The sequence below is a fragment of the Cololabis saira genome, chromosome 20 (genome assembly GCF_033807715.1).
Source record: "Cololabis saira isolate AMF1-May2022 chromosome 20, fColSai1.1, whole genome shotgun sequence".
Lineage (NCBI taxonomy): Eukaryota > Metazoa > Chordata > Actinopteri > Beloniformes > Belonidae > Cololabis > Cololabis saira.
The window spans coordinates 13,262,597-13,282,390 of record NC_084606.1 but is presented as its reverse complement, the minus strand read 5'-3'; the positions used below and the strand labels follow the sequence as shown (position 1 = coordinate 13,282,390).

Below are 19,794 nucleotides of genomic sequence, written 5' to 3'. Positions count from 1 at the left end.
AGCATTCCAGGAACCAATTGTGAAACATGTTTAGAGATGCTTTGCTAGAGCAGGACCAGGCCAGCTCACCATCACAGAGTCCACCAGGAATTCAACTGGGTATCAGATGGTGCTTGAGGAGCATGTGAGACCATCCTCAAAAAAGAATGAAGCTGAAGTGAACTGGACCCTGCAACATGACTATGACCCAAAACATACCAGTCAATTCAGCTGAGTGAAACAATCTAAATATAGATATGATGTGGTTTATGTTCTATAATCATCACTCATGGGACTTCATGACCTGACAGAGAATGTACATAATCACGTTTCAGGCTCTGGCTTGACGGGGAACAAGATGCGGTTCCACTCTAAAAGGCTGCGTCATGCATCAATCAGATATCCTTGATACTTTTCCAGAAATGTTCTGTAACCTCAATCTTAATAACAATAAAACATTTTATTTATAGGCACCTTTCAGGGCACTCAAGGTCACCGTGCATAAGACAAAATAGACAAAACCACAATAAAATGTCAAGATATAAATGTGTCATGTTTAAATTTCTCATGCCATATTGTCTTGGTGCCATTCTCCTGTATGAGTGTGACTCCATATGCATGGGAATGGAAGTAAATCAGATTCAGTTCTTTTCAGTCTTGCTTAGACACATGTAGTCAAATGGTCTTTGAAAAATATTCAAGTATTAAGGGCACAATTTTTTCCACAACACCACCAACAACTGGCTGAAAAGTAAGAAATGGAGAATTGAGGCAGTGAAAGCGCAGCTGTGAACACCATTGAGATGTTGTGGGGTGACTTGAAACAGGCTGTGTGCAAGACATCCCCCAAACCCACACAGCTGGAAAAAAGACAAATCTACATTGAGGTGTGGAAAACCTTCCCCAGGGACTGGTGGATGGCTGCAAGAAGCATCTTACTGAAGTTAGTTCAGCCAAAGGGGGTAACATTAGCTATCAGGGGGTAGGGTGTCCTACTTTTTCCCTCAGTTTGATTACACATTTTTGTTGACATCTTTTGTTTAATGAATGAAATAAGGCTCACTTTTGTTGTTTACCAGCAATTGAATCACTTATTTTTACAGAGATAAATAAAAACAAGATTACATATTGATATGTGAACATTTCTTAATAAAGAACTGATCTTTCTGTGTAAATACAAAGTCTCCACACTGGCACTGTCTTCACATTTAAGAAAACTTTTGGCATCATAACATCCGAGATGTAACGGCGACCAGGAATCTCATATTGCGGCTCCAGTGCCTCGAGAAGACGGTGAAATCCGTCTTCTCCAGCAGTGGCTGGTCATCCAGCGGGTTAGAGCATCCGTTACTTTAACGGCCCGTGGGTTTGTCTCTTGCCATCGTCTGTCGCTTTTGCAGAACCTGAGCTAATGTTGCTGTTGTGGTCTTGCAGTAGCATTAGCAAACTCTGCATACTCAGCTTTATGATGCGTCTTGAGATGTTTTATCAAGTTGCTGGTATTAAACAACGTATTCTCCTTTCCTCCTCTTGACACCTTAGCAACACGTAGCTTCAGTCTGCCTTGCTTCTGTCGCCGTCCCTTATTTTGAAATATGTCCACAATGCTGACGTCCTACTTGCATTAATTGTCGCCATCTTGCTTGAAACGGCGCCGCCAGTCTCACTCAGTAACTACAACAACAATGAAGTGGTATCGGTGCGTGGTATCGGAGAATTTTTGCGAGTACGAGTATATGAGAGCAGTATCGGCTCTGATACCGATGCCAGTATCGGTATCAGGGCATCCCTATTTGAGAGCACAGCTATCATCTCTCTCTCTCTTTTTTTCAGCTTTCAAGCACTTTTTAAGTCAGTTCTACCTTCCACTTTGTGTTTTACAGCTGGGACAACCTACATCTTCGGGCGAGGCGGAGCCCTCATCACATACACCTGGCCACCCAACGACCGGCCGAGCACACGGGCAGACCGGCTGGCAGTGGGCTTCAGCACGCAGCTGAAGGAAGCAATTCTGGTCAGGGTGGAGAGTGCCAAAGGACTGGGAGATTACCTGGAGCTGCACATAGTAAGATTCTGGGGATAATTGTTGATGCATGGAGTAACGGGAGAGTGGGAAATGACTCGCCTTGGTTTAAGCCTACTCTATACGGTATTAGCTACAGACACTACATTTTCTAAATCTCAGAAATTAACCAAGTATATATTGTACGATCAGAATGACACCATGAAGACTGTGGAAAAACAGATCACGTTCTTTTATCGGGGAAAATGTCTCGCTAATAATCTTTGGTTGAACTTACTCTGAAAAAGCAAAGACGTGGCAAAGCAGTTTTTCACATTTATAACTGAACAGTAAGGTTTGTGGAAATTACTTTAACTGGCATTTAAATGTTTTGTTTTGCTTTGTTTTGGTTCTGGGACTGCAGGCATTTAAAAATGCATTTACAAGTCGTAGCACTCCATGCACACATTATTCACTTCACAGCTCCCAGAGATTTTTATGGTGAGGTTTTATTTAATTAACAACTTGGACACCTGATGATTTGAATCTACTCACCGTGCTACTGGAAATATGCAATAACACTGTTTTAAGATGGATTCAGATTAGACGTTTTTTACTGTACTATCTGGTAAAACGGATACCGCAGCGATAAAGAGTGAGAAGACGCTATCAGTGTTATCTCCACTTATCTTCCCTCAACTGTCTGAACAAGCAGCTGTTTGTGTGTGTGATCACACTACTTCAACTTTGCTGTGACCCCAATTTGTTTGGGCTGCCTGTGCCTGGAAGCGACAGGAACAAAGCTGACCCTGGGTCACTGCTCATCCAGTACTCCATAAACCGAGAGTGACAGAGTAAGGGGGGGGTGGGAAATAGAGAGGGATAGGTGAAAGAGTAGATGGGCCGAGCTGCTGCACAGACCAGGTAGGTCAAGGCCAATTTGAATGCTCTTAACATCAGTGGCAAATACTGATAATGACTATAATAATAAAAAATGTAAGTTCTTAATATAATGGACACAGCAAATGAATGGTGATGTGTTACCGGAGGTCGACTGCATTGACTCTGAACTGTAATCAGTTATTCCTTGTACTATGAAGAAATACATATATCACAATGGACCTGCTGGAGGCTTAGCCAGCTTTCTTTGGGTGAAAGGCAGACCCTGGATCGGCCGTCAGGCCATTGTAGGGCCACATATAGACAAAACCACACATTTTCTAACTGACTTCTATTGGCTATACAATCAGAAAGAGATTCACTCTGAATTTAAAATCACCAATTCACCTAAAACACGTGTTTTGCTAAGCTTCCTGTGTGGCAACAGTGCTAACCATTAAGCCACTGGTCCATATGTACAGTAGTGGGAATAAACACGGATGGATGGATGGATGGATGGATGGATGGATGGATAGATGTAGGGGTGGGCAAAAATATCGATATGGCAATATATCGCGATACTTTTCCAGCCGATTCAATATCGATATTCAAAATTTGAATATCGATTTTTTTTTTTTTTTTTTTTTTTTTTTTTAATTTTTTTTTTTATCCCCGATTTTTTTCCCATTATATCACCCAGTGCTCCTACCTAAGTGACAGTCCTGGGCATTGCCACTCTCTACCAACCCTGGGAGGGCCCTGCACTGAGCTCAGGTTTTATTTCACGTTTTATTTCATTTTATAATTTATTTTTTATATAACACAATTGCCTGTCCTTAAAAAATGAAAAATAATGGACAGATGTTTATTTATTTATGGATTTATATCTATACTGACTGATCACTGTGCCTGTCCTTGGTTTTAGTACCCATCTTTCTTGTCTTTATTATCATTTGCCACATAATTAAAGCAACCTCATACTAAATTTAATGTTAATTTCATATGATGTAAATAATATGAAAAACATATACAAATAAGTTGTAACTTTAGCTTGTATAGTTATAATAAAACATTGTTTTGACTCAGTTTGTCCCATGAATTGTCACTATAATCTAATGAACGTGCAACTCGGATTTTAAGATCCATCACTATCATCTGATGTACATATATACAACTTGGATTTTAAGATGTGTAATGCATTTTAAAATTTTTCGGTGAACTATGTAGAATATAATAATCGGGATATCGCAATGAGTATCGTATCGTGGCTCAAGTATCGTGATGCGTATCGTATTGTGAGGTCCTTCCCAATACCCACCCCTAGATGGATGGATGGATGGATGGATGTTAATATTAAGCAAATACAACCTCAGACAAACAACTTGTGTTTTCCCCCTGTACTATTATTTATTTAACAAGATTAACCCAAAAAGGAAATAATCATGTGGGCAATACTACATCCCCCTTTCCTGCTCCCATAGAATCTAAGAGGATCATTTTCAGGCAAGTGTGGCTAATAAGCCTTTGATGAATTGGTCAGCAGGTGTTAATACCATTATAAAAGCAGACATTTTGGCAGTTCACTGGTTGCATTATTCAGGTCTCTGTTAACTTAATGCTAAAAAAGGAAATCCATAAGCAGCTGTCTTAGAGAAGCAATTCTGGCTGCCCATCCGTCTGGAAAGGGTTTTCAAACAATGTCCAATCAATTTGAAGTTGAACGCACTACAACAAGAAAGCTTTTTCCCAAATGAAAATCATTGAAGACTGTTGCTAATCCTCTCAGGAGTGAGACTGTGCAGGTACTCAGGCAAATGCATAACCCCCCCAAAAAAAAAACAATAGCTACGTCTCAAACCCTACAGGCTTGCTGAACACGTTAGTCCATGACAGGTACGGTTTACTTGGAAGGGTTGCCAAGAAGCATTGACTGTCTGTGAAGAGCATGGAAGCACATGTAAGGTTCAAAAACTGCATCTGAATAAAAAAGACTTCAGGAACAAAGTCCTACGGACAGAAACCTCACTGAACTTAAGCAATGTTGTAGATAAGCATATCCGAAGGTTGTCCGCAAGGTCAGACACTGATAGTCATTCAAGAAATAGCTACTTGAAGTTAGTGTTGCTGAAGATCAGTCTGCTTGCTCTTAAATCATCGGGAGTACTTGTGATTCCCCACATGTTGTTGTTTTTATTCTACACAAAGAACATAGGATTAATAGAGGGTCACAACTTTGCAGTCTGGGTATCATTTTGAGTAGTGAGGTATCTATAATGAGATGTTTGACTTTGTATATTCAAGTTTCAATTCAACTGTGTAATTTTAGGTAAGTTTTGCAATAACATTAATCTTGCCTCGATTGCATCGTTCTGCGGTCCATCTCAGAAGCTCAGTTGTGTGAGAAACAGAAGTGAGTTTCACACAGGGGTCCTACAATAAAGCAGCTAACATCCAGTCATGCTCAGGTGGCATATCAAAATGCTAAGCAGCCCCAGCTGATTCTAAAGTTTAGTCAAAAACACACCAGCTGGCCCTCAAAGAGAGCTCACTAGAGACAGGACAATATGGTCAACCACACACATTTAATGAGAGAATAAAGCAGAAAGGCAACTTTTCCTCAGGATGCTAATCTAGCCGGCACAAAGAACATTTTAGCCACAGGTACATGGGGGTTAATCAAAGGGAGACGGTTGTCCAGGGAATACCGTGCCTTTTGCCCTATGACAGCAGGGATAGGCTCCATCCCCCATGATCACGGATAGATGGATGGATGGATGGATGGATGGATGGATGGATGGATGGATGGATGGATGGATGGATGGATGGATGGATGGATGGATGGATGGATGGATGGATGGTTTATGACTGTAGAGTTGCAGAGTTGCAGTGCTTGAAGCCTGGTTTTGGTTCTGGTTATGTTAGGCCAGCAGAGAACGCCTTGCTGGCAATGACGGCCCACCACTGATAGATAGATAGATAGATAGATAGATAGATAGATAGATAGATAGATAGATAGATAGATAGATAGATAGATAGATAGATAGATAGATAGATAGATAGATAGATAGATAGATAGATAGATAGATAGATAGATAGATAGAAATGGAGAAAACAGTGGAACTAGGGCTGTGCGATTAATCGATTTTAAATCTAAATCGGATTTATTAATCACAATCGATGTTAATAAAAGGAAAATCGGAAAATCGATTTTCCTTTTTTGCAGCTGGCTGCATTACAGACAGAGCTCGTCTAGTCATCTTTGTTTGGTCAAGAAAATTGTAAATGTTGTCACTTTACTAAACTCAAGGAGGATTTACAGTATCTTTCAATTGCACTTCATTCCCAATAGGGAAATTTGTTTGCTATTTTTCTTTAAAAATAAAGATAAAATATTTGAAACAATTTATTCCATTGTCTTTTGTAGTTTCACCAACAAAATCGAAATCGAAAATCGTGTTTTCAGTGAAAATTATTTTTGTCCAAAATCGCCCAGCCCTAAGTGGAACTGACATATTTCAAAACTGATCATGAACAAAATGCAGATAGAAAGATTCCTTCAAATCTGGTTGATTGCCCTTCCATTTGATAATACAGAATTTAGCACAGTGTTTTCCCGTAAATATTTTGCAACCATACTTCCTGTCAGAATATGTAAATGTCCAGCTTAATCATTGTGTTGGTTTTGTGTCACTATAATTCCAATGAATGTAGAGTGTGTGGTAACCTAAAGGAATTAAACCACACACAAATTTGCTCGAGAACACTTTAACTTGGCTTACTCATTTTGATTATTGTTTTCAGGTGAATGATGTTGCAACATTCTAACCTGAAGAAAATGACTCCACTGTCCCTTGTTCTTCTCTCAAGTGGATATTTTCTATCTAACTTTAGTGGGGTTTTTTTTATTCAGTCCCTCATGTCTGGCCCGTTCAGTCTCTCCTTCTCTCCCTCACACACACATCAGTGCTTCTGACACGCCTGCTCAACTCTTCTGCTCCCATTGCAATTACATTTCATTTGCTGCCGTTCCTCCCGAATCGCTCCCCTAAATGACGCTGCTCAGCCCATGGTGGGTGTTTTGGCCCTGTTAATTATGCCTATCTCTCTTTGAGGGGAGAAGTAAAGGCAAATTACACCTGAAAAACCTATGAGCTGTGGCCCAATATCATTTCACGTGATGGGTGCCTCATGCACCCAATCAAACCACCAAATAGGCCTGCAATCAAACTGTGATGGTGGCCCCGAGGTCCAACACATGGAGCTTTGAAAGTTACTCTCTGTGAGAGTTACAAAGGTGACCTTTCAAACGGACTGTCATTTCAAAGATGTACTTCACATCCACAGTTTTATGAACATGTATTGTTTCGGGGGCTTTTTTGTTTTGTTTTGGGGTTTTTTTTTGTTGCCATATCCTGATTTACATACATCCAGCATTACTTATGAGGCAGTTAGGTTGCTCTACCAAAGCAGTACCTTTTAAAACGGTGACTCACAGTTTGATTGCTGGAAGTTGACATTAGAGGAAATGTCAAATGTTTCAGGTATGTTATCTTTACTAACCTGGAAGTACGGGCATTGCTCAGCAAGTCCAGCAATAACATAGTACCAGGATTTAACGAACATTATCCCTATCTAGATCAAAGAAACCCATCTCTTTATATAATATACAGTAATCCCTCCAGGGTTTCCGCGGTGTTTTAAAAAGTATTAAAAAGTGATAAATGAAAATTGCCAAATTTAATAATAATAATAATAATGGATTTAACTTGTAACGCACTTTCCATTCAATGAATCTCAAAGTGCTACACTTAGATCATTATTAATTCATGCAAATTTAAGGCCATTAAAAGTGTTAAATTCACTGTCAGAGGTATTTTTTTTTTAAATTGATATTATTTTTTACCTTTTACATTTTAAGCAGTCTATTTTATTGTCATTCACAAAGTGAAATAAATGTGAAACATCTGGTCAACATCAATGAGTCTATAAATCTGTTCTGTATAGTGTTCTATAGTTCAAAATCTGTATTAATGTTAAAAGGTCCGTGATTAACACTTAATGTTGTGACAGTTTTTAAAAAAAAATATGAAGGTAGTGAAAAAGGTATTAAATTGGTATTAAATTTAACATAAGGATTGCTGTATAAACCGTCCCTCATTTTTCGTGGGGGTTACGTTCCAAAAAGAACCTGTGATAGGTGAAATTTGCGAAGTAGCACAATTATTATACAATGCTTCAAATTGCGGAGATTAGCCCCGCCCCACCGTGACCCGATTAATTGGATTTGAACGTGAGAAAATGAAAATGATTATGAAAAAAAATACAATAAGTACAGTCACAAATTGTGACTGTTTGTCGCTGCTCTTCTCACGGTGCCGCTGCATCCTGACTCGCTCTGCAGCGTCTTTTTCTGCTAAAGTCCCATTTCTGAGCTGCTCGCTGAAGTTCATTGGCTGTTCTCAGCATTGTTGCTAAGCGTCCAACGTTATTGACACACAGGAAGTGAAGAAGCGGGGAGACTGTTTAGCCAATCAGGTTGCAGAACACGATGCATAATGCAAATCCGTGAAGCAGCGAGACGTGAAAGGTGAACCGCGTTATAGTGAGGGATTACTGTATATACTTACACATGCCGGACCTCCATCTCACTCAAGCCACTTCCTCCTTTCATTCCCCTCAGTTTATGTAGCAGAAGGTCAGACACTGCTCTACATATTCGTGACATACTGTCATCAGGCACAGAGATGGAAGATGGAAATTCTTAGCTAAGGCATAGGTTTTACACCGGATCTACTGACTGTGCTGCTTTAAAATAACATTCCACCTTCCCATAAGACCTTTTTTTATTATCATTCTTGTTGATATGCCTGAACGTGCTGCAAACAGTCTAGTTGACATTTTTAGAGTGCTAGATGAAAAAGCTTTGAAAAAAATTACATCACTTTCCAGAAAATGCCAGAAATGGATCATTGCTGAGATGATGGAAGACAGTGAAGTGTTACTGTGCAATATGGCTCCTTTGTCTACCAAGACTTTCAGTCATCGAGACATTTTTAACAAACAAAATCTGCTTTTGATGTCTAGTTATGAAAGAAATTTGCTTCACTTCTCTCAGACTATCATTTATGCTAGCTGGTGTACTGCTGTCCCGACCTACCCAGATCTATCATACAGCATGAAACATACAGCATTCTGTTGGCTGAGTGGTGAAATATCAATACCTTGTCTGTCTCAGATGAGCTTACTGCTAACTTCTATTGTTTGCCTTTGTAACTGCTTTGTGGTTGGAAGTTTCTATTAGCTTTCACATTGTTTTATCTTACAAGTTACTGGCACATACTGTACCAACTGCGTTTCCACTAGTTTAAGTAGGGTTTAGTGTTTAACTAGATGTTAAACTCCTCTGTGATGTAACAAAATCACGTTACCTCTTTTTTTTTTTTTTTTTTATTTATTTATTTAAAATGGGACAGTGCATATTAATGAACATTTACATGTAAATATGCCAGATTATAGCCTCAGGCTAATTTCCATCTGTAGTCCCCTGGCAGGTTGATGGTAACATGAACATAAACGAATCAGAAAAAACAAAGACAGAAACACATAATACCACAACACAACACGAAAATCAGTACAAAGAATAAAAACAGGAGACCAACAACCAGTGTGTAAACGAGTCTAAACAGTAGAGTACAGTTATAGTGGATATATGTTAAAGTGTTTATATTTTAAAGTGCTTAGTTCGAGGAGATAAATTATATTGCACAGGAACCAAAATGGAGTATACATATTGCACAAAACCCGTCATTAATATGAAGTGCATAATCAAATTGCACATTGCTCTACCATATCTCTACTAATTGTATTTAATATATACATATGTATATATACACATATATATACACACATACGCATGTACAGTACGTACACACACTCATATACACACATATATATATATATATATATATATATATATATATATATATATATATATACCCCAGACAAGCCTGTTCTTAAAGCCTGTTTCACTGTTGTTGACACTTGCATCTTTACCTGCAGCTGAAGGTTAGATTTATCTTAGTAACTGTGTCCCCACACAAACCAGATCTCATTTCCTTCATTTTTTTTTTGCTCAAATCAGATAAGAGGAACATTTTAATTCGATTAAATGTAATAACACTTTGTTAATCCGCTAATCTAAATTATATGTTGCAGTAAATGTCACTATTTAAGTTTCTTTGAATAGTTATTATAGATTGTTGTTGCTGGGGGCAGGAAGCATATCCTGTAGCGTTCTGTGTTGCAGTAGATCTGAAGAAGCTTTTGACTGAAGACAGAATTACTGTCTTGTGAAGCGGATGCTTAGTGTTGTACATTATCATTTTCACTGTAAGAAGCATTTTCTCCAGAAGCTGAACAGTCCCCAGAACAGAGCCAGCCATCTTAATCTCTTTGTTCAGCTTGTTTAAGTTTCTGGCTCTGATGGTACTACCCCAACACATGACTGCAGATGAGAGTGCACTCTCAACAATATATTTATAGAAAGATATGCAAGAGTTTGCGTCTTACAGTGAGGGAAATTAGCTTCCTCAAGAAATAGTCTATTGTGTCCCTTCTTGCAGATAGGATCAGTGTTGTGTCTCCAGGCCAGTCTGCTGGCCAGGTGACAAGTGGTATTTATACTCCTCTACCACCTCCACTTCTTGTCTCATGATGGAAATTGTGTGTAACTTATTCCTACTCCTCTTAAAATCACAAATCGTCTGATTTGTCATGTTCTCTTGCCATGCCACAAAGTGATCCACTAGTTATCTGCACTCAGTCTCTGGTCCGTCACTGATGCACCCCACAACTATAGAGTCATCTGAGTATTTCAGCTGATGACAGGACTCCGACTTGTACAAGTCTGAGGTGTAAAGTGTGAAGAGGAATGGTGAGAGTACAGTCCCCGGTAGGGTTGCCACCTTTCAGAAATAGAAATAAGGGACGCCCTGATTTCAGCAGCGCAGGAGCCAAAAAAAAAAAGCCCCAAAACTTCTAAACTGAATAAAAATGTGTTTATTTTATATGAAAAAACTAAATGCTTTGATTTAAAGTTTAAAGTGCTTTAATAGCATTGAACTTGCACGACTGTACAGACAGACAACCATACTAGCAACTGAAATATCCTCCTATGCTATGTATGTCCACATCAGCCCAGATGTATAATATAGCCTACAGGTGAAGAATATGGTGTAAAAGTTAATTTATTTCAATAATTCAACTAGAATATGGTGTAAAAGTTAATTTATTTCAATAATTCAACTAGAATATGGTGTAAAAGTTAATTTATTTCAATAATTCAACTAGAATATGGTGTAAAAGTTAATTTATTTCAATAATTCAACTAGAATATGGTGTAAAAGTTAATTTATTTCAATAATTCAACTAGAATATGGTGTAAAAGTTAACTTATTTCAATAAATCAACTAGAATATTGTGTAAAAGTTAATTTATTTCAATAATTCAACTAGAATATGGTGTAAAAGTTAATTTATTTCAATAATTCAACTAGAATATGTTGTAAAAGTTAATTTATTTCAATAATTCAACTAGAATATGGTGTAAAGGTTCATTTATTTCAATAATTCAACTAGAATATGGTGTAAAGGTTCATTTATTTCAATAATTCAACTAGAATATGGTGTAAAAGTTAATGAAAATACGGTACAAATCGTGTCCCGTATTAGTTCAATACGGGACGCAACATTTGTTTCTCAAATAAAGGACAATTCCGTATTTTACGGGACGGGTGGCAACCCTAGTCCCCGGTGGTGATCTTATGCTGCTGGCCACCTGGTCAGACACACAACCATTCAGTCTCACACAATGCGGTTTGTCATAAGGTCAGTCATCTAGGAAGTAGTGGCGGTCTCCTCCTGTATCTTCTGGAGATTCTTACGTAGTTACGCGGGTTAAATTGTGTTAAATGCACTGGAGAAATCAAAAAAACATAATCCTCACAGTGCTACCTGCTTTATCCAGATAAAAGTAGGGTTGCTGAAGCCGGTGTTTGACTCCAACACAAGATATGTCTGACCCTAGACCTTCAACTAATGGCACTTTTCCACTAGTACCTACTCAGCCCGGCTCGGCTCGCCTCCACTCGGTTTGGCGCTTTTCCACTAGGGGTCTAACGTGCTGAGTAGATACTTTTCTGTAACTACTCTGCCGAGGCGGCTGAGTCGGCTGTATCTGACGTCATCACACTACAGGCCACTGATTGGTCGGGGGGTTGGAGTCAGACGTCTGAGTCAGGAGGAGGAAATCAGCGAAAGAGCGACTCTAACGGCGGATTCTTGTTCATTTTATCTGACAGGCAATGGCAGCGTAAAGGTCTGTTTGGTGATCCAACTCTGAGGTGCAGATGTTCATAAACCTGGTGGCTGAGGAGAGAATTAAAAAGGGATCTAGACGGACGATAAGGAACGACCAGATCTACCAGGAGCTCTGTCACTTCATAGCTGCTCGCGGCTCCCAGCTGACTTTTCAGCAGCGCTGAGACAAACTACAAAAAATTAAAAAGCATTGCCGCTTTAAAGCTTCTCTCACTCTCATTTTTTAACTTGATATCGAACACAAGCCACAGACCCAGCAGCACATCTATCATCTCCTCCAGGTTCTACATTTTTAGTGTTGTTGTCTTCTCTGTTTAAATCACACAATCAAATACGTCACAGCAGCTTCGCTCCAACCTCCTACTTCTGCTCCAGGTGCTGAATTGTTATGGAAAAGAAACCAGGCCAAGTTGAGATGAGTTGAGCCGAGTAGGTACTAGTGGAAAAGTGCCATCATTTCCATTCCTCTCTTGTGTCCCTGTGGAAAACATGCAATCTCCAAACACATACAAAAGGTCAATTGTGATAGAAATAGGTATAGGCTAGGTGTAATGTACCTAATAGGTAGTTCAATTACAATTTAAAGCCGAAGCTTAGTGGATTAGGCAGCACTGTATTAAAACACAGTTGAGTTACCCACATGCCAACAAATGGTGAAGCAGGCCAGTTTTCATGCTTAACTAGGATCCTCATTCTCATGATGTCTTTCCGGGCATGTTAACTCAATACAAGTAAGAATTATTGCGTGGAAGTTCAGGTTATAATTTCTTTCATCTTCATCATATTCCCACAACCAGGAATTGGGTTGTTAGAATAAGGGAATAAGTGATGCCGACAGATATGGAAACAGGTAAATCCGCCTATTGTCACAGTTTTAAATTGTAGATGTCCTTGCAAGACCTTGGAAGTCAGACTTTAGTGCCCGCACCCAGTTTGTAATAACCCTGTAATTCATATATTTTTAAATGTTCAATTTACCTTTGTTACTTTACTCTTATTTCCCAATCTATGTGTTTAAAGGGTTGAGGTAATTTCTTATAGCAAATGCTGGGCCCAGTGGTGCAAAAACTTTAATAGCCTAATCTTGTGGAGTTGATTCAGTGCAGGTGAATTAATCTGTCTGAAGGCTGCAGTTAAAGTGACTGTTAGCAACTGTAATAAAATGCAATTGCTTCCAAAACAGATTGTCAACCAGGTGATACCATTTTTCCGTCTGTATACAAGCCAATTTGAGTGTTGTACTGTCAGGATACACACCTCTGATGGCTTAGCTGCACTTTGTGTTGTGATAGCAGCAGTTATATGCCATCATATTTGTCCTGTACACAAGTGTCAGGAAGACATTGAAGTAAAAAAAAAAAAAAAAAAAAAAAACTGTCTATTATGTCAGTAGTTGTAGTTGAACAGTGTTTGGGGGTTCTAATGTGGAATAAAATTGTTGATCACCATAAATTGATGGAAATAATCATACATGTTCATAAGTAATAACCCTTGAGTCTTTAACGCAGGTGTTTCAAATCGACACACTAAAGAGATACACATAGAGTAAAGTTGCTGCTATGCAGAAGCACCTTTCAAACTAAGACTTAGTTGCTTGAAGTATATCATGTGGAGTTGTGGGCTGGTGCACAGAGGGCCTTGTATAGTCCCAACTTGTTGCAATAAACAAGGAGTAGCTCTGATTACACAAGAGCTATGCTTCAACTGAAAAATCTACTTTGAGTAGGGGGGAAAGGGGAGATATGGAGCCCCCGCTTGTGCCAAATATTGATTCAGAAAGAAGTACATTTATCCTTCGTTTTTTGCAGGGGTTACGTTCCAAAAAGAACCTGTGATAAGGGAAATATGTGAAGTAGTAACCTGTATTATTTTTTACAATTATTATACAAGGCTTCAAATTGCGGAGATCAGCCCCGCCCCACCGCGACCCGAGTAATTGGATTTGAACGGGAGAAAATGAAAAATGATCATTAAAAAAAAAAATACAATAAGTACAGTAGAACAAATTCTGACTGGCGAATATTTCACTGCTCTCTGACTGCCGCTGCATCCTGACTTTACTCCGCTCTGCAGCGTCTTTTCTTCTAAAGCCTGCAGTGCAGGTGTGTTTTTTACAGAGAAGAACATAGTTATGGGTCGTTGTTGTCGCTCTTTTTTCTTCTGGGCAAAAAGATTCTTATAAACCGACATGCCACTATTGATTATATTTGAGAACTAGATTCATCAAATGGTCTCGTTCTTGAGCTGCTCGCTGAAGTTCATTGGTCGTTCTCAGCATTGTTGCTAAGCGACCAACGTTTTTGACACAGGAAGTGAAGAAGCTGGGAGACTGTTTAGCCAATCAGAATGCAGAACAAAATGCATAATGCAAATCTGCGTTATAGCGAGGGATTACTGTATACCAAATACAGTAAGAGCACCCAGGCATTAAGGGCTCTTCAACAAAGCTTTTTTTTCTGACTAGGACTTTCATGGTCAACATGTAAAGTGCAGCATCTGAGTTCTTTCGCTGAAAGGTTATCTTTTATCCAAAGCGACTTACATCTGAGAGAACAGCACAAGCAAGAAATCACAAAGGAGGGTACAGCCTAGATAAGTGCTGCTCAGACTGCTGTGAGTCCAGTTGGAAACAGGTGCTGCCATGTAATGCACTTTTTTTTCTCCCTTCCCACCCAACACAACAGTCCCTTTATTCAGCAAAACTAGGTCTAGAATTTAGCATCATAATATCATCTTGTCATAAGTGCATGCAGCTTTCTCAGTGCTGAGTCATGCAAAGAGCTGGACAAAACTTCTAAATCATTCTGATGACCAGAGAAGTTTACTAGATGCAGAATTGCTCCTTAAATAACTGAGTCTTTAGCTTGCTCTTAAAAGTAGGTACAGACCCTGCAGATCGGACAGAGTTTGGTAGGTCATTCCCCAATCAGGGAACAATGGAGGAGAAGAGTCTGGTTACTGATTTCACGCCACGTTGTGGTGGAAGCACCAGGTGTCATTCACTGGCTGAGCAGAGCTGTGGAGAGGGAGTGTAGCTCTGGATGAAGCAGTGAAGGTAGAGGGAGAGTAGCTCTGGATGAAGCAGTGAAGGTAGAGGGAGTGTAGCTCTGGATGGAGGAGTGAAGGTAGAGGGAGTGTAGCTCTGGATGAAGCAATGAAGGTAGAGGGAGTGTAGCTCTGGATGGAGGAGTGAAGGTAGAGGGAGTGTAGCTCTGGATGGAGGAGTGAAGGTAGAGGGAGTGTAGCTCTGGATGAAGGAGTGAAGGTAGAGGGAGTGTAGCTCTGGATGGAAGAGTGAAGGTAGAGGGAGTGTAGCTCTGGATGGAGGAGTGAAGGTAGAGGGAGTGTAGCTCTGGATGAAGGAGTGAAGGTAGAGGGAGTGTAGCTCTGGATGAAGGAGTGAAGGTAGAGGGAGTGTAGCTCTGGATGAAGGAGTGAAGGTAGAGGGAGTGTAGCTCTGGATGGAGTGAAGGTAGAGGGAGTGTAGCTCTGGATGGAGGAGTGAAGGTAGAGGGAGTGTAGCTCTGGATGGAGTGAAGGTAGAGGGAGTGTAGCTCTGGATGAAGGAGTGAAGGTAGAGGGAGTGTAGCTCTGGATGAAGGAGTGAAGGTAGAGGGAGTGTAGCTCTGGATGAAGGAGTGAAGGTAGAGGGAGTGTAGCTCTGGATGAAGGAGTGAAGGTAGAGGGAGTGTAGCTCTGGATGAAGGAGTGAAGGTAGAGGGAGTGTAGCTCTGAATGGAGGAGTGAAGGTAGAGGAAGTGTAGCTCTGGATGGAGGAGTGAAGGTAGGCAGGAGCCGTTTGGGTAATTTTTTGGTAAACCAAGAGCAGAGCTTTTAACTTGATGCGCGTTGCAACTGGAAGCCAGTGCAGAGAGATTAGCAGCAGGGTGACATGAGCTCTCTTGGGCTGGTTGAAGACCAGATGTGCTGCTGAATTCTGGATCATCTGCAGAGGTTTAACTGAGCAGCAGGAAGGCCGACCAACTAGAAATTATAGTAGTATAGTATGCGTGACATGACCAGAGCCTGAACCAAGAGCTGTGTCGTATGTTCTGTCAGGTAGGGTCTGATTTTCCTGATGTTGTAAAGAGCGAAACGGCAAGACCGGGATAACGAGGCAACATGCTCCTTAAAGGTCAGTTGGCTGTCTAACATGACACCAAGATTCCTAGCAGAAGACATGGGCACAAGTGGTGTACATTGAAAAGAGAAGAGGGACAAGCCCGGATCCCTGTGGCACCCATGTTGCAAGCTCAAGGGATCTGGACACTCGTCCTTGCCATGATATTCTGAAGGATCTTCCTGCGAGGTAAGACATGAACCATAAGAGGACAGATCCTGAAATACTAAGCGTCGACGGTGAGGAGAGGAGGATGTGGTGGTTGACCGTGTCAAAGGCAGCAGACAGGTCAAGCAGTATGAGGACTGAGGATAGACCAGCATATCTGGCAGCCTGTAGTGACTCAGTAACTGACAGAGAGCAGTTTCAGTTAAGTGGCCCTGATGTGGAAATAACAGGCATTTGTCGTGAAGAAACTGTGAGACCCAACTGAAGACGGCTCCTTCTAGAAGTTTAGACATGAGTGGGAGCAGTGAGACCGGCCGGTAGTTTTCAACCTGAGCAGGGTTGAGTGTAGGTGTTTTCAGCAGTGGGGTGACCTGAGCTTGTCTGAGGGCAGAGGGAAAGACACCAGATTTAAGAGGGGAGTTAATAATGTGGGTTATTGCAGGTTTGACGGTGGGTGAAATGCTCTGCAGGATTTCGGTAGGTACAGGATCAAGAGGACGTGTCGTTGGTTTTGAGCCGACTAGAAGTTTAGAGACTTTGTCATCATTTAGAGATCGGAAAGAGCAGAAAGAAGAGCACACATTATTTTCTGACGGCACGTGTTATTAGTGAAGGCAGCAATAGTTTATTTATGAACTGAAAAAAAACAGGATCTGATTTGTATCAGAAGAGTGTGATAAGATGATTGACAAGGAACAAAGGTTGAATGTAGAGCTTTCAGAGAGCAGCTGAAAGCTTTGAGATCAGATAAAGGCAGAAGGCATTGTGGATAAAGCATCAGGGCATAGGCTGTTATCCATTAATCCATACCCCCAACTAACACATAGATGTCTATGATCATGTTTTACTTATTAATGCTTTTCCTCCTGACTAGCTTCCAGTAACGGAGTGTCCTTCCTTTCCGTCAGGGTTCAGATCCTATTAACCTTCAGGTTAACTTATTAGTATGGTCAAACATTGTTCACATATACTAGGGGTGTAACGATACACTAATCTCACGATACGGTACGATACACGATATTGAGGTCACGATAACGATACAATATTATAGCAGTATTTTTTTAACAACCTTGAATGAGGAACATATGACTGGAAAAAATTGTCTTTTATTTGAAAGACACAAAATACAAAACAATGCTGTGCATTTGCCCTGTTACAGTTTATAACTGTTTAAGTTTTAAAGAGAAAGCCAGGCCAACCATTTTCCACAAACTGAACTAAAAGTAAATGTCAGGTTTGCATTATGCATCTTCAGTTTCATACAAGTAAAAATATTTTGCCACAAACTGAATAGTTTCTCTCATGTATGATTGGACTTTTTTCTTTTCCAGAAATTTAACAACTAAAATTAAATAAATAAATAAAAGTAAATAAATACATACAATTTTACATCATAAAAAAGTGATTCATGCTCACCTTATAAGTGTAAGAGGAGATTTATTTTTGTTAAGAAGGTTATTTTGGTAATTCAGGGTTCATTATTTTATAAATATATTCTTTATATTCTGTAAATCAGGGACTATAATGACACTAGTCAGTTTATCTGTAATTGTTAGTATGTTTTAGATTGGGCGGAGTGATACGCCACAGTACGGCACTAGGTGCTGTGTTGATGTTCTAAAATCCTACACTGTTGAGGGACATTGAAGTACACTTGAAGTTGTCCCCTGTTTATCCTACTCTGTTTATCCTACTCACGACTCGAAAAAGATTTAATTTAATAAGGTAAGGCTTAACTCTACACCAGACTTACATAAGTAAAGGTTCAGAGCTCAAAACGGGACCGCAAAACGGGACTAGTTTCTTCTGAGCGGAGTAAGATTTTGGTCCGCGCGGTCGCGGCCGCGGTCGCGGTCAGATGCGCGTTTCTAGTCAACACAATAGATTAATATTAATAACCCAATATCGCGATACACTTTGTCACCTCCACGACACGTATCGTGACGTTTTTGTATCGCGAAATTTCGTGGCACGATATATTGTTACACCCCTAACATATACACAGTTACAAAGGTAGTATTGAACCAAATTTTTGATCAAGCAGTAATCGTATTCCCTTATCCATAATTCCCTTCCCCCACTCCATATATTCTTCCTCAAACGGTTGTCACTTCTGCAACCTACAGTCTCTCATTCTGTCGGGGGGAAAAGCCTGACATGCAGGCAGGATGGATGTAGTCCATGTACAGCTTTGATAATTGGAACTGCCTTGCAAAGGGGAGAGTGTGCTGCCATGTGTAAAGAGGTTGGGTCCTGGTGGGCTAGGCTGGGTCTCCCCTCTCAGCTCTTGGGACCCTGGCAGTATCTTGATTAGTTCTTCCCTTCTACATTTCTAATTAATGCCCCCTATGAGTAAGGGAGGGCAGCACTGTGGGCATAGTGGTTAGCAGTGTTGCCTCACAACTTGAACCTGGTTTGACCTTTCTGTGTGCAGATTTTATCTTCTCCGTGTGCTTGTATGGGTTTTCTTCAGGAACAACAGTTTCCTCTTGCAGCTTAAATTCATTAAATTAGGCTAATTGGGGATTCTACATTTGATAATAGGAGTCTGTTGATCTATCTGAAGCTCTGTGTGGACTAGCAACTCTTCCCTTTTCCCAGCTTGGATGGGCTCCAGCAGACCGCCATGACACTTGGGTGGGGAAAAGATTGACAGGGCTCGTTTATTTCTGTAACTTTTTAATAACATTCTTTGCTTTAAGTATTTTTTTAGATACTTTTTTATTATATTCTTTGTGCTATAACAAAGGAATTTTCTATCTTGGAATGGATGACGAACCCACCCACCCACCTACCTACCTTCCTACCTACCTACAGTACCTACTGTACCTACCCACAACAAATTGGGGGATTAAATCAGACTTTCCTCACCTACTTATGTACATTTGTTTAGCCCTTCGTGATTAAAATGTATGAAATTGAGTATGGTCTCCTCTAAATGTACTTATAAACCGAGGGGAATTTGGATTTTAATATCTTTTAAAAAGACATTTAAGATAGTAATACTATCCTGTATATATTTCCGTTATTTCGACAAAAGGATGCTCACATAACTCGTTGGAAGTCCTTTTAAAATGAATTAATTCTTTGAAATTTGTTTATTATTTGCTTTGTTTTTAAAACTATGTGATAGTAAAAGTGCTAAGTTTATAGAAATAGAATAAGTTTGTTAACAAGGGGCCCTCAGTTATCTTCATCCTTTAGCTGACTTCAGTTGCATCTCAAACTGGCTTTTGAACCCGTAAGAGCCAAGAGGTGGATTGGTTTTC

At 40.0% G+C, this 19,794-nt stretch overlaps 1 protein-coding gene across 5 annotated transcripts in view; it reads left to right on the top strand.

Annotated features, from left to right (window-relative positions):
- Window positions 1–19,794, top strand: part of nrxn2b (neurexin 2b) — a 966,013-nt gene that overhangs the window by 807,711 nt on the left and 138,508 nt on the right. For all 5 annotated transcript variants that reach the window (XM_061710648.1, XM_061710646.1, XM_061710647.1 and 2 more), the window contains one exon: window positions 1,863–2,044. In XM_061710648.1, coding sequence (XP_061566632.1) covers window positions 1,863–2,044 — 182 coding nt within the window. The remainder of the gene's footprint in view (window positions 1–1,862; window positions 2,045–19,794) is intronic.